At 44.7% G+C, this 16011-nt stretch overlaps 1 protein-coding gene across 2 annotated transcripts in view; it reads left to right on the forward strand.

Moving 5' to 3' along the window:
* Window positions 1–16011, forward strand: part of cntn3a.1 (contactin 3a, tandem duplicate 1) — a 105936-nt gene that overhangs the window by 59913 nt on the left and 30012 nt on the right. The window contains exons 9-11 of one of the 2 annotated variants that reach the window (XM_041846303.2): window positions 6996–7135; window positions 10985–11141; window positions 14736–14886. In XM_041846303.2, coding sequence (XP_041702237.1) covers window positions 6996–7135; window positions 10985–11141; window positions 14736–14886 — 448 coding nt within the window. The remainder of the gene's footprint in view (window positions 1–6995; window positions 7136–10984; window positions 11142–14735; window positions 14887–16011) is intronic. The other variant, XM_041846304.2, reaches the window with a different exon arrangement.

Consider the following 16011-nt stretch of genomic DNA (forward strand, 5'->3'; position numbering starts at 1 on the left):
AACCATCTTTTCTTAAGAGGTTTTTTATGAACATTCTGGTGCAGCAAGGCTGAGTTCCCACTTTCTCAGAGATTTGTAAAATATTAGACTCATCCTATCCTCTTACCTACTACTGTTGTAGATCATGAGGTAGCAAATAGCGTCCACAATGTCATGATGTTGCACAATTGTTCCAGTCATATTACAGTATATATCTGTAAAGAATTAACTGAAAAAGTAATTAATTATCCGTATTATGTAAAATAGCTTGATGAAAAAAGTTAGCAAATAGTTTTAGGTAAAATGTCTTCTCCTGTTATATTTGTTGTGAATCTGTAACGGACATGAGTCGGTCATGGTCACGTGATGAGGTAGCCCCGCCTACGAACTTCAAAACCAGTGTCTGCCCTCGGCCCAAGAGGGAATTTCCTCTTGGTCTAATGGTCTAAGATGTTGGTTGCTCCCGTGGGAGACCCGGGTGCATATCCCGCATGTTACAAATGTTCAACACTTTTTTTCTTTACTGGCTATATAACTGCATCATATAGTGGAATGAGGTTGTAAATTAAGGTTTTATCAATATTTCATTCTTGACAAGCTGTGCCAGAGGCTAAAGAGAGGCTGTAGTGTCCTTAGAGATTTATATATCCCTTCAAGGCCAGGTGATTCTTCCGCACTCAGACTGGACTTATGGCCCATTTACTGAGAAAGCTTTTAATGGCCACTCTGAAGGTTTTACAGTATTTCTACCTATTATTTTATTGTTTATGCATTACTGAAGGATCCCCACTGTAGCGTGTGATTTTGGACGGAGTCAGGCGCAGGAGCGTAAATCACAGAATAAATGGTTTATTCGGCAATACAGCGGTAAGCAGCAATGCGTAAAATACTCCAGTGCACTGTTGAAAACAAGGCACACAGGTGAATATCCCAGCGATACAAAATACAATATAGCTCCACCGAGCTATAGTGACCTCCACAATAAATAATCACACACAACGACATAGGGGGCAGAGGAGGGAGTAGTAACCTATTCGGAACCTTGTTTACTCTCCTCAGGACTTTGAACGGCCCCACAAACCGCAGGCTCAGCTTCCGGCAGGGCAGGCGGAGGGGCAGATTCCGGGTCAAGAGCCAGACCCGATCTCCCAGTACAAAGACCGGGGCCTCACTGCGGTGGCGGTCAGCGTTGGCCTTCTGGCGACGCACGGCGCGCTGGAGGTGGACGTGGGCAGCGTTCCACGTCTCCTCCGCACGCCGGAACCAATCATCCACAGCAGGAGCTTCGGTCTGGCTCTGATGCCACGGTGCCAGGACCGGCTGATAACCTAAAACACATTGAAATGGAGATAGGTTAGTGGAGGAGTGGTGGAGAGAGTTCTGGGCATATTCGGCCCATGGCAAGAACACCAACCACTCCCCCGGCCGGTCCTGGCAGAAGGACCGCAGGAACCTACCTATATCCTGATTCACCCATTCCACCTGCCCATTAGACTCAGGGTGAAACCCAGAGGTCAGGCTGACCGAGACCCCCAGACGTTCCATGCATGCCTTCCAGACCCTGGATGTAAACTGGGGACCCCGGTCAGACACTATGTCCTCTGGCACCCCGTAGTGCCGGAAGACAAGAGTAAACAGGGCTTCCGCAGTTTGCAAGGCCGTGGGGAGACTGGGCAGAGGAAGGAGGCGGCAGGCTTTAGAAAAGTAGTCCACAACGACCAGGATGGTGGTGTTACCCTGAGAGAGGAGAAGATCAGTGAGGAAGTCAATTGACAGGTGGGACCATGGCGATTGTGGAACTGGTAAGGGATGTAACCCACCCGCTGGAAGGTGCCTAGGTGCCTTACTCTGGGCGCACACCGAGCAGGAGGAGACATACACCCTCACATCCTTAGCCAAGGTAGGCCACCAGTACTTCCCGGTCAGGCAGCACACTGTACGGCCAATACCTGGGTGACCAGAGGAGGGGGACGTGTGTGCCCAATAGATAAGACGATTACGGACAAGAGACGGCACGTACCGCAGCCCAGCTGGGAACTGAGGTGGAGATGGCTCTGTGTGTAACGCCCGCTCTATGTCCGCGTCCACCGCCCACACTACTGGCGCCACAATGCAGGAGGCCGGAGTATGTGTTGTCTATGGGCCTCTCCTCTGTGTCGTACAGCCGTGACAGTGCGTCTGCCTTCATGTTCTTAGTACCTGGTATGTATGACAACGTGAAATCAAACCGAGTGAAGAACAAAGCCCACCTGGCCTGGCGAGGGTTCAGCCTCCTCGCTGCCCGGATGTACTCCAGGTTACAGTGGTCAGTCCAGATGAGGAAAGGGTGTTTCGCCCCCTCGAGCCAGTGCCTCCACGCGATCAGGGCTCTGACAACAGCCAACAGCCAACAGCTCTTGATCACCAACATAGTTCTGCTCCGCCGGGCTGAGCTTCTTAGAGAAGAAGGCACAGGGGCGGAGCTTGGGTGGAGCAGAACGTCTGGGGGTCTCGGTCAGGTTTTGGAAAACATGTGCGCCAAGTCAAGGTATTCGGGGGGAATGCGCACGGTGGAGGTAGTGTCTGGACTTTCCACAGTGGTTGCACCAACGGAAACAGCTAGACACCTACCCTGACACTCTCGCGACCAACCCGTGAGAACCCTCTGAGGCCATTAATAGGTGGGGTTGTGTAGTGTGAGCCAGGGAAGACCCAACACAACAGGGAAATCGGGGGAGTCAATAATAAAAAAGGTGATTTGCTCCTTATGGGTTTCCTGCATAATCATCGTGACGGGTGCTGTAACCTCCCTAACATAACCTGACCCTAATGGTCGACTGTCAAGTGCTTTGATGGGCAATGGAATGGGTAGGGGAACCAATGTGATAGATAGATGATTAGCTAAAGACCTGTCCATGAAGTTCCCAGCTGCGCCTGAATCGACCAGCGCCTTACACTGGGGAACTACCGTGTAATCAGGGAAGGTGACGTGTATGGTGAAGTGCGCAGCAGAGGGCTCTGAATGAGTGTGGGTTTGCGCTACCTGGGGTGACGCGAGAGTGCCCTGCCTGCCGCCTCCAGACCCAGGAGAACTCTGACGACAGCATGCAGCAGAGTGTCCTCTCTTGCCACGAGTGAAACTGGAGCTGTCGTCCTCCGTTCTCCCGGATCGCGGCACCACCCAGCTCCATCGGAATGTAATCCAGGTTGAGGGGTGGTGAAACGGGCAGGTCCCTTCCAGGACGTCCTCTTGAAGCCAGCAGGTTGTCCAACCGGATGGCCATGTCCACGAGCTGGTTGAAAGTCGACGTGGTATCCCGGCAGGCTAGCTCCCTTCGGACGTCCTATCACAGGCTGCAACGGAAGCGGTCGATGAGGGCCCGCTCGTTCCACCCGGACCCAGCCGGTAGAGTTCTAAACTCCAGGGCAAAGTCCTGCGCGGTCCTCGTCCCCTGCCTCTGATGGACCAGCCGCTCGCCCGCCTCTCTTCCTTCGGGAGGGTGATCGAAGACTGCCCGGAAGAGGCGAGTGAACTCCCCGTAGTTGTCCAACGCATCTCCTCCTTCACTCCAGACCGTGTTGGACCACTCCAGGGCTTTCCCAGAGAGGCAGGAGACGAGGGCGGACACCTTCTCCCGCTCCGATGGAGCTGGGCTAATGGTGGAAAAATATAGGTCCAGCTGCAGTAGAAATCCCTGGCAGCGGGCCTCTGTGCCGTCGTACTCCCTCGGTCGGGATAGGTGAATACCTCTGGGCGCTGGGGTGTGGGTAGCTGGATCCGGTCACTCAGCTGGTCCCGAAGGATCGGGTCCTCTCCTCTCCAGGCGTTGGACGACATGGAGAACCCGATCCATCGTTTCGCCCAAGCTGGCTAACATGTTGGAATGCTCCCGGACCCGCTCCACAACTCCAGGCATATTCCCTGCTCCTGCTGACTTCATGCTGTCGGGTGTGTGATTCTGTAGTGGGTGATTTTGGACGGAGTCAGGCGCAGGAGGGTAAATCACAGAATACATGGTTTATTGAGCAATACAGCGGTACGCAGCAATACGTAAATCACTCCAGTGCGGTAATACGGTGCACTGGAGAAAACAAGGCACACGGGTGAATATCCCGGCGATACAAAATACAATATAGCTCCACTGAGCTATAATAACCACCACAATAAACAATCACACACAAAGACAAGGGTGCAGAGGGAATAGGTGTGTGTAATAAACAACACAAAACAAATGGAATGATTAAAATGAGGAGCGGCAGTGGCTAGAAGGCTGGTGACGACGAATGCCGAAGCCTGCCCGAACAAGGAGAGGAGGCAGCTTCGGAGGAAGTTGTGACACCCACAAGGCTTTACAGAGGGTTGGGCTATAAAATTATGAATTACCGATTTTTATTCAAAAGGAGATGTCTTTAATATGATAATACATTTCCCAGTACTTGTGGGTAGATCAAAACATGTTGTAATTTGACAAGAACCTTACATGGTCTTGATACTTTCTCCGGCTCTGAGTGGTGCATTGTGGAGGCTTGTTTGTCCTTGTAAGCTTTTCGTCTGTTCTTTCTCCCAGCTACAATGACTGGCCTCTTGCCAGGTGATAAAAATCAGTTATCTCCTTTTGAACTCCCATAGACAGGAGCTTGTGGGGCATCCATCAGCTGTATAGAGGAATAAGATAATCAATATGGGGGATCTGGACATGAAGCACAACATCCCCTGCTGCTGGCACAGGAACAATATCCCCATATCCCCAGCCTCTCTTTCAATTTCGTTCTTAATTGCCCTTCAAAGTTCCACTAAATGTATTAAATAAGATCCTGTTTCACAGGTTGGATGACATATGAATAAGCCTGCTTTTGGATAAAATGAACTTAAAAAGTAGCCTCACAGTTGTGTCTCCCTTCCATTACCTACTCTTTGGTGGTCTCATTTGTAATTCTTGGGGAGGTTATCATTTTGTATTTTCTTCATACAGTAATGTATTTTCAATTCTCCAATGGTTGGGACTTGGATTCTTCCCAGTGCATTCATCATACTGTAGGCTTTTGTAAAAGCAATACAGTTGAGGAAAGGTTGTTTAGAAATAATGGAATTATTCTTTCAAAAAGCTGCAAAACAGTTCTTCACCCTTATAGGGTTGTCAAGAAACATTCACTTCAGACTATGAATTCCGCAAACCTATGTTAGAGGAGATAAGAAATACAAAGATAAATCATCAACATAAAACACCCCAAGTCCTTTTTGCAACTAAGTCCAAATCTAAGTGATTGATTGAGTGCTATTGTACGTTTTTGGACACATCTCTGAAGAGTGTAGTCTCCTCCAGAGTAGTGCTTCAAAAAGTCTCATTACAATAAGCATGTTGGACAGGTGTAAAAGTTAGAGGTATTCCTTATGCACATTACATTTTCATTTACACTTTGGTAATTTAGCAGATGCTCTTATCCAGAGTGACTTACAGTCAGTGCAATCAACTAAGGTAGGTAAGACAACCACATAGACATTGCAAGTAAAAACCTTCTTCAATAAAACTTCTACAGTATCAGAAAAATCAGTGCTAGTAAGAAAATACAAATGCAAGTGTTAAGCAAGAAAGACAAGTACAACATGACAATATGACAGCAATCATGATTCAACACAATATACTGTATATCAATCACTCAGGAGTATTTACAGAACAGTCTTCCAATAATAGATTCAACTTAGTAGTAGACATGGTGCAGTACTCTTGTCGTTGTCTGTTTTCCCAGGTTTATCCCAGCATGCTTACAGTATGTTATCTACTAAATCACACAACAGCAGCTTAGTTTACAAACTTGCTCGCATCCACACACAAACGCACAAAAACACACACCAAATAGGTGTCCTTGACCCCTGGCCAGCATACAGTATTTATGTGATGACTCAAAGGCCATGAATCTGCCCCTGTCCTTGTGGAAGATACTACCTGGTCTCAGGGCTTCGTATGATTTGGTACGTATTATTTAAACTCTCCATTTAGTATGATATGTTACTTTACATAAGGTCACATTATGAATGGAATAGCGGTCATACAATATGATATGAATTAAAGAACGTATAGTATCATACGACGATTATACATCATTTTCTGAGACCAGGTTGCTTGTTGCGTCATAACAACAAAGGACAATTACAAAGGACAATTACAGGGAGAATTGATATTGGTGGTAAGGAGAACTAACAACAAAGGTTAGGATAATTTACGTAAAAGTTTAGGAAACTAAATCGACAAAGGTTAGAAGAATTTATGGAAAAGGTTAGGAGAATTAAGTTAAGGTTAGGAAAAGGGTTTGGAGAAGGGTTAGCTCAAATCCTATAGTTGTCACTGACACGACTCAAACACGCAACCTTTGGATTGCTAGACGGTCGCAGCGTAGGCCCACCCATCCTCTCCTACCAACCTCCCTACTTTCATTTCTGTCTAAAGTAACTAGAGTCTAGACCATTGGTACATATCATATGTCTTGAAGGTGCACAAAAATACATATAGTATGCTTCGTATGGCTTTGAGGCCAAGCTGGAAGATAAGGCAGTAGTCATTCATGTGACACAAGAACCACCATTTTAAATACTCCACCATTTTCCAATAGAAATGGATTTGGGATTTTATTTAAAACGCTGCTGCCTTAGACTCACATCCACTTCACTTAGCAGTAATTCACAATAATGTGTCGAGTCAATATGAACTAACCTAAGCCAATCACCAATCTGTAAGCTTTTCATTCAAAATGGTTGTGACAAAAGAGCTGTATATGGGCTCTGTTATTGAACCTCTTATTGCTGCTGTTTTTGTTTTTTTGCTTCTTTTGGGGTCAGATTTGGGTTCATGGGAAGTTGATTAATGAATAGCTTGGTTGGTTGCTTTATTATAACTAATTGCCTGCTCGGTTGATTCATTGATTTATGTTCACAAACTGTAACCCATTTGCAATCTTAACCACCATCCAGAATCCCGGTAAACAATGCATAAAAGTTGAGATGTTCGTTCATTGAGTGTTGTATACTGTGGACCTTGCAGCTCCCCCTCACCTGATTGAGAAGCCTCAGGATGCACAGAAGCCAATCGATGACACCCTGGTGTGGGAGTGCAAGGCCAGTGCCAAACCGAAGTCCTCGTACCGATGGCTGAAAAACGGCGAGCCTCTGGACCCGATGGAGGTGGGTGGCTTCCTGTGAAAGCTGGAGGGAGGCCAGTCTCACTTCTTTAAAAAAATTGTTTTATTGCAGTACAGGTTTTTGTGATAAACTATCGCTAGGTGATACCGCAATACCACAATGTGACCTAATTTACAAAAATATAATTAGAATGTAGTTATAGATGAGCAGCTAATTGCACCGATGGTGTGCATTATAGAGCATTTTGCATACCTCATAAGGCATTATAAATGTGCTTTTAATGCATTATGAAGAGGATATTCATAAGAGGTGTTACCCAATTACTCAAATTACTAGAACGGAAAAAGCCTATCAGACTAATTAATTGTAATTCTATTGTCCTAAGACCCTGGGACATGACCAGTGTAAATCAAAGTGTTTACTCATAAATAATGCAAAATGTTTCATCCAAATACTTGACCATATTGTTGCTTAGTGAGAAAATGCATTGCTAATATGGTAAGCAATGACATGACTGTTTATGGGTTGAAGAACATAGCATAGTCATTCTATTTGGAAGAGCTTGGAGACACAAAATAGCTGAATCTTAGCATACAATTGATAAAGGCCCACATGTCTGTGTAGCAGGGTGAGTTTGTTTTGCGAATGAGCCAAAGTGATGCAATTTTCTGCTTGTTGTCAAACACTGAGCACCGCAGTAATCTGATTTTCAATCTCTTCTATCTGCTCTTCCGAGTTTTTACCATTAAGCCACTTCTCCCCAGGGAAAGGAAACGAGAAGCCTTATCACACTGAGTAGATTTCACATTCATGCATTTGGCTTAGTTTGTTATTGTGATAGCTCCAGTCAATCACAGACACTGATAGTGGGCTCCCGAGTGGCGCAGCGGTCTAAGGCACTGCATCTCAGTGCTTGAGGCGTCACTACAGACCCCCTGGTTCGATTCCAGGCTGTATCACAACCGGCCGTGATTGGGAGTCCCATAGGGCGGCGCACAATTGGCCCAGCGTCGTCCGGGTTTGGCCGGTGTAGGCCGTCATTGTAAATAAGAATTTGTTCTTAACTGACTTGCCTAGTTTAATAAAGGTTAAAAAAATCATTAAAAAAAAGTGTTGGAATTCCGTAATGAACCTTCCACTGTGTTAAACAGGAAATGTGTTAAACACTTTTTGTATAAGTGAACAGGTGTCCATTTAGTTGATTTAAGAATCGTGGTCAGCAGTCTCAAATATGCAATCCTTGGTCAACCATGAGGGGGTCATTCGAAGGTCAAGTGTTAGTCACCACACATCCCGGACCACATAAAACACTTGTTAGTATACCAGTGTACCTCAGTGTTTATTGACTTTCAAATCACATATTCTATTCAAAATATCGGTCGGCGGAGGAAAGGTAACACACTTTTCATACATGTAGCTTTGTTAATGAGATGGGGTGTTACCATTTTCGAAATGCCACCGTCAACCGAGGCAGCATTTAATCAATTTCCCAAACTCAAAGGTCAGTGGTGTAGTGGGTGAGGGGAGGCAAGGGAAAAGTCTATACGGACACTCCTGATCTGCAAAACGGTATTTCATTTCAGTCGGTTAGAATTGGGTTAGGGTTAAGGGTTTGGTTAAGGTTAGGGTTAAGGTAAGGCTTAGTTTCAGATTTTGGGTAGTGGTTTTACAGGTCAGGAGTGTCCTTATAGCCTCTCCTGGAGGAAAGGAAGGGGAAGGTGCCATTTGTTATTCCTCATTACAATGAATCTGTCCGGCCCAGTCTCTCTTTTTGCTCCGACTGTTACTAATGTTGGCTAGACGCCAAGGGAAGTAGATGGCGTTGAGTAGGGCTGTCACTTAAAATGTCACCTCTTGAAACGAGGACCTTCTCACGCATATATTTCCCCACTCCACAGCTAGCCCTGGACAAATTAATGAGTGCATCTCGAGGTGTTCGGATTTTTACAAATGCCCTCTAAAGTCACAAACATGACTTTGGAATCGTTGCTGTTTTTTGTGTCTGCTCACCTAGCTGTGTCAGTGATGGGATCGTTAAATCCATTTCATACGACATATGGTGCTCAAATGGCCTTTCCACTACCAACGTAAAATACTGCTAAAATCAGAGAATAGTCAAGCTTAATTAATGACATCCATAAAGCAGATATATGCCTCCATTTATTGTATCTGCTAAGAGCTAGAACCTCCTCTAATTGTTCAAGTGGACAATGCTGGGCACCGAATGGCACAGTGAGGCACAACCCCTACACACACACACACACACACACACACACACACACACACACACACACACTGGTACAGACACAGAGACTCACGCTTTGTGTGCCATCCCAAGTGCTGCATGCACTGCCCCCTCTCGCAGCCTCTAACACTGAGTCAGCCACTCGCCCATCGCATGACTGAGACTCATAAGGGCCCCATTTGAAGCTCCTCAGCAGGGTCACTCACTGATGGTAAGGGACAGCCTTGTATTTTCAACAGGCAGAGCAGTAATGCTTTCAGACAACAGACAGAGTGCAGGACGGTCCCTCCGGAACTGCTCTCTCAATGACATTAAAGGACCGGCTGCACTCAATGGAGAAGATCAAGGGCAAGAACAATGAGTGTAGCCCGACTAAATTGACACAACTATAAAAGGGGAGTAGGAAGCAGTGCCAATTCTCATAAAGGTCAAAGAGAGAATAGAGGAGGAAAGAAGTGGATGTCATCCACTTTGTGTGTGTGTTTGTGCGTGCGTGCTTGTGTGTGCATGTGTGTGTGTTTGTTTGTGTACTTGCATTCACATGTGTGCGTCTTATCAACTCAATATTAATTTTTTTGCTCCTGCATAACAAACAGTTCTTCTGAATAAGACGGTCATCCCAGATTTAGCAAGTCTATTATGTTCCTGATTAATTCCACAGGGACTGTTCATATAAAACTCTCATTTGATGAGGTTTCAGGACCATTTTTAGCAGAGGGGGTTAATCCCCTATGGGCCTATTAGCACCCCAGAAAATTAGCAGTATTTTAATTACCACCCCCCTGACGAGGAGAAAGAGTGGCTACCGCTGAAATTAGATCAGGTCTTCCAGCGGAATACACCCGTTTCCATGGAATATTATTTCAAGTGTCCACGCAAGGCCCTTATTATGTGCTCATAAACTGCTTATAGTTTGCTGTTTCATAAATCATCAGTGCCTTATTTGGCATGTTTAAGTCGTGAGGTAACACTTCATTTGGTTACACTTCAGCCCTTCGTCAAAAGGCCTCAAACAAAATGTTACCAAACCTAAAGTATACAGTATAGAGAAGCAATACATTGAAATTATACTTTTCAAGCACAGTGTGTGGGATCTTCTTTCATTTGAACACCAAACCTTAAAGTGTCAGCAAGTATTTGTATTTATTAAGGATCCCAATTAGCTGCAGCAACTTCAAGGCAGTTATATACAATTTAAAATATCACATTACATTTCATAACACTTTTCACAACACATTAAGTGTGTGCCCTCAGGCCACTATTCAACTATCACATATCTACAATACAAAATCCATATGTATGTGTGTCTGTGCCTGTGTGTGTGTCGCTTCACAGTCCCCGCTGTATTTTTATCTGTTTTTAAAATCTGATTCTACTGCTTGAATCAATTACCTGATGTGGAATAGAGTTTCCATGTAGCAATGGCTCTATGTAGTACTGTGCGCCTCCCATAGTCTGTTCTTGACTTGGGGATTGTGAAGAGACCTTTGGTGGCATGTCTTGTGGGGTATGCATGGGTGTCCGAGCATGGCTGTCCGAGCTGTGTGTTAGTATCCTGCCCTACATTGTTTTTCTCTCATTAGTTTGAACCTGTTGAATGCATCCTGCCATACTATGAGTACAATAGCTCTCTCTCTGACTTTCAGATGGAAAACCAGGTGTCTCTTTTTCAGGACAGAGTGCAAGTGAACAACGGAGTCCTGACCATCAGCAGCTTGAAGCTGGCCGATATTGGGATGTACCAGTGTGTTGCAGAGAATAAGCATGGCCGGGTCTTAACCAACACTGAACTCCGAGTTATAGGTAAGATTGAGCATGCCAATCTCATTATCATCATCGTCATCGTCGTTCAGCTGCATAACTAGCTCTCTTCTGTAGCTATGGTCACTAGCAAGGTTTGCAATATAATGGGGTTGAAGCCACTGAAGGCCATACTGCATGCTATACATGTATCCTCCCATAGTCTCAATCCTGGAGGAAACCACAGGGTCGATTAAATCCGTAACGCGGAAGATCTGTGTTGTAGTGTGGTTGACATTTAGGGCTGTATTCAACCAGTTCTGCCTTAACCTGCGATAACCGACAACTGCATAGCAGTTTGATTGTTTTTATTTAGGTGATGTCGGAGGTGTAACTGCGTTGGAGCTGTCAAATTAGCAAGTGGCTCCCGGTGTTATACCTATCGCGAACATTGGCAGGATGCGCTGAGTCGCATTAGTAATAATCCAATGCAGCCTTGTTTACAAGTTCGAACACTGGAATGTGTGTTGTAATCTATACCTCAATTAGGCTGAAACTGTAAATCCTTATTATTTTGTTGAATGATTTTCATTTTGAGTGTCAGTATTTCTATATCAAAATCAAATCAAATCAAATGTTATTTGTCACATGCGCCGAATACAACAGGTGTAGACCTTACAGTGAAATGCTTATTTACAAGCCCTTAACCAACAATGCAATTTTAAGAAAGAATACCAAAGAAAATACCAAAAAAACATTAAATAAAAAGATAATAAAAAATAAAAGTTACAAATAATTAAAGAGCTGCAGTAAAATAACAACAGCGAGGCTATATACAGGGGTCTTATGGCTTGGGGTTAGAAGCTGTTTAGAAGTATTTTGGACCTAGACTTGGCGCTCCGGTACCGCTTGCCGTGCGGTAGCAGAGAGAACAGTCTATGACTAGGGTGGCTGGAGTCTTTGACCATTTTTAGGGCCTTCCTCTGACACCGCCTGGTATAAAGGTCCTGGATGGCAGGAAGCTTGGCCCCAGTGATGTACTGGGCCGTACGCACTACCCTCTGTAGTGCCTTGCGGTCGGAGGCCGAGCAGTTGCCATACCAGGCAGTGATGCAACCAGTCAGGATGCTCTCGATGGTGCATCTGTAGAACCTTTTGAGGATCTGAGGACCCATGCCAAATCTTTTCAGTCTCCTTAGGGGGAATAGGTTTTGTCGTGCCCTCTTCACGACTGTCTTGGTGTGCTTGGACCATATTAGTTTGTTGGTGATGTGGACACCAAGGAACCTGAAGCTCTCAACATACTCCACTCCAGCCCGTTGATGAGAATGGGGGCGTGCTCGGTCTTCTTCTTTTTCCTGTAGTCCACAATCATCTCCTTTGTCTTGATCACGTTCAGAACATCTAACACGGGTGGGATTAAAGGACGGGTGTGGTTACGTGACAATGACGACAAGAGCAGCCGCTCACCAATTCGACCACTCCAACGTAGTTACTATACACTTCCGACTTTGCCTAAACAAAAACAATGAAACTGCTACTCAGTTGTTGGTTATAGCAGGTTAGAGCTGGAACTGATTGAATCTAGGCCTTAAAGGTCATTTCCGATTCAGCCGACATATGCAGCATTTACCGTGAATGCAATCTCTGCAAACGCGGTAATGTTGCCTTTAAATGTAAATCGCGCTACAACGCAGATCTTCCGTGCTATGGATTGAATCGAGCCCCAAGTCTTTTAAGGCAGCCTTTCTTCAAGTATGGGTCGTGACCGAAAGTGGCTCGCGGACATGTTAATGGTGGGTCACGACATGTCAGAGTTTTCGGCACTCCGTCAAGATCTCAGCTTACTGTTTGTTGAGAGTTAAAATAATAGAATACACAAGATGCAATTACTAAATTTTGTCTTGTTATGTCAGTCACTGATAGTCACTCAATTAGCCAATATTTTGATTGGTAAGTTAGTATAGCCAGCTATCTAGTAATAATGGCAGAATACCGACCAGGCACGCAGGGCACGTGCCCCTGACCTCCAGGGGGCCCCTATTGATTTTGTTAGTCACTGACAGTCACTCTCACTCAGATATCATATTAACATGGCATAAGTCATGGCAAAATGTGTAGAATTGCAGGAAATTAGCTTTAAAACTGCAAAGATTTCTCTCCACCCGATGGCAAAATGGGTATAATTGCATGATTCTTTAAAATAAAATTGTTACATTTTCTCTCCGTCCCATCGCAAAATGTGTAGAATTGCAGGAAATTTACTTTTTAAAATTATTATTCTCTCCGCCATCAAGAGGGGGGCACTAAAATGTTTTGCCCGTGAGGTGGGGCGACCCCCAACCAAATTTCACTTAGAGCCCCCAAAAGGTGGCATGTTTTCATGAGCTTGGGTCCCAGGCAAAGACTGAATTTCTCATTTGGATGCCAGGCTTAAGAAGTATCAGAACCCCTGTTTTAAGGCATGACACCGAAATGACCAGGGCAAATGTAATAACAATATATGTTGTTCTGTAGATATTAACCCTTTACACCCGTACCCATATACAGGTTGAAAATAGCAGATTTGGGCAAGCCTAAATTGAAACGCAGTGGCTGTACAGTAACATGCAATAAATGACGTCAGAGCTCAGGCTCTGCACTTCACAGTGCTGTATGGGTTTTGACTGACAGCCGTTCTGAACTTGAGCACCGGACGCGACAAGAAGTTGCCCCCATCCCTCCCGCTAATTGGGCAAATGTTTTGTTGACTGAGTGAGGGAAATTCTGTAAATTAAGAGGACTATGTATTTTGAAAGATGAGACATTGAGGACCTACCCCACATTTTCCAGGAATATTCTTATCATGTTACTGAATGTATCCAGAGTATTTTCAGATTTCGTTATCAACAAATGCGGCAAAAAGTACAGTAAATGTAAAATGCACAGTGTAATGTTTGGATTCAGTCTTGTGTCAGGTAAACTGTTGTGTCCTCACCTTTGGTCTAATAATTTTCCCATAATCTCCAAACTGTTCCCTTTCAATTACTACCATGCTTATGTATATGCTTTTCATATTTCTTCTGTAAGAAACATTTCAATTTAGCCCTATGCATATAGGCGAAGGGTTAAAGGGAGGAAGTGACATTGTATCTTTCTTTTTTTTTTCTTACACAAGGTGGCAGGAAATAATTGCAAGCCGCATTGCACAGGTTCTCAGCGCTGTCATCGTCGCTCGACAGCGTGTTGGCTTTGAAGGGCGCTCTGCTGAGTCGATATGCATACAAAACAGATCCAGATGTCGGAGTGTTAGTAATTAAAGCCTAAAGGAGCGGCTACAAAGCCTCCGCTCGTTTTACATCTTTTCTTTTTTGTCAAAGCCCCACGGCTGAATGCTTGATGTATTACACCCCATCAAAGAAAAATGCCAGGCTTTCTAAAACTGTGAAGTATCTTTCTTAAATGAATGTATTTTTAAAGACGTCCGCTCCAAATGTGAGTGTGTGCGTGTGTGTGTGTGTGGTGTCTATGGAGGACGTGTGGTTAGCTGACCTACCTAATAGATAAGGTGACCTACATGTTCTGAGGGATGCCCTCTCTCGATTTCTCTCTCTTCTTTCAATCTCTCTATTTTAGTCAATTGAGATCTGTCTCCGTCTCTTAATCTCTCTCTCGTAGCTGTAGCCCCAGATTTCTCCCAGAACATGCTGAAGCCCCAGACCCTGGCCAGGCAGGGGGGTGACGTTCTGATTGAGTGCAGGCCTAAGATGTCTCCACATGGGATGATCTCCTGGAGGAAGGGGAAAGAAGCACTCCGAGAGAGCCACAGGTATGGTGGAAAGCTGGGACAGGATTGAGAAGGGGCATTCACAAACCTGGATTCAAATTGTACTTAATACAAATACTTTTTAGCATTTACTTCAGCCTGTCTGGAGTGCCAGATGGGTATTGTTTGCGATTTTGGGACTATTTCATTGGATCCATCGCACTAAGCAGAATCAGTCAAGCACGCTAAAGTATTTGAAAGGTTTAAAATACTATTTGAACCCAGGTCTGATGCCCATACTTTCTGAGAAATGCAGTTGTTGACACTGTCATTATTTTACAGGATGCTTTGTATCAGTTCAGTGTTTTTCATACCAGTGACTGGCAAACTATGGTCCCTCATCTTGTGTCAGGGCTAGCTATGATTTTTCCTCCTTGAGGGACCACTTGCAAAACAACTACCAATGTAGCGGTTACTAAATTAGTGTCAGTTAACCATCTGGGACCAGGGACTGGTAAGCAACATCCCACAGACCGACACAGGCCCACGGACTGGAGATTGAGAAACACTGCCGTAGTAGTTCTTAGGGATGCATACAAACACTTCTAAGTACAAAGCCATTTGGTGCCACACAGTTACCAATGTTGAATTACTTTTGATGAGTTAACATGAGATTAGAGTCCTGTAGAATTACTGATATATTTTCTAATCTTCTTTCATTTCCCCTTCTCCGCTACTCTACTACGCTGTCTTGGGCTTTGTGTGGAACTGATTTCCTAGTGTTTACTTAAGGTAATTGGGACTTTCTAGTCTTTGGCACACAAATCGATCCATTGATCCATCAGCTCATTACCACTGGGTTGGTCAAGTGAGAGGATTGTTAGAGCTGAATGTATGAGCCAGGAATTGAGACACCAGGGTAGTGGATGAAATCTCAAGCAGCGATGATCAATCATCGGTGGATTTACAACTTTAGCTAGACATCCCCTTTGTGGTATAATGGCACTGGGTGAACTGGCTAACAACCTAATTCCATTACTGTAGATCTGGGTGTAATACCTCTGGCACTACAGGTAGAGCAACAATGGAAAAGGCTGGAAAAGCTCTCTTTCTCTACACCACAGTGCCATTGGTCAAAGTAATGTTGTATGAATTGTGCAAAAACTATCAGAATCACAGGTTTTTATA

Source organism: Coregonus clupeaformis, chromosome 24, assembly GCF_020615455.1.
Source record: "Coregonus clupeaformis isolate EN_2021a chromosome 24, ASM2061545v1, whole genome shotgun sequence".
NCBI lineage: Eukaryota > Metazoa > Chordata > Actinopteri > Salmoniformes > Salmonidae > Coregonus > Coregonus clupeaformis.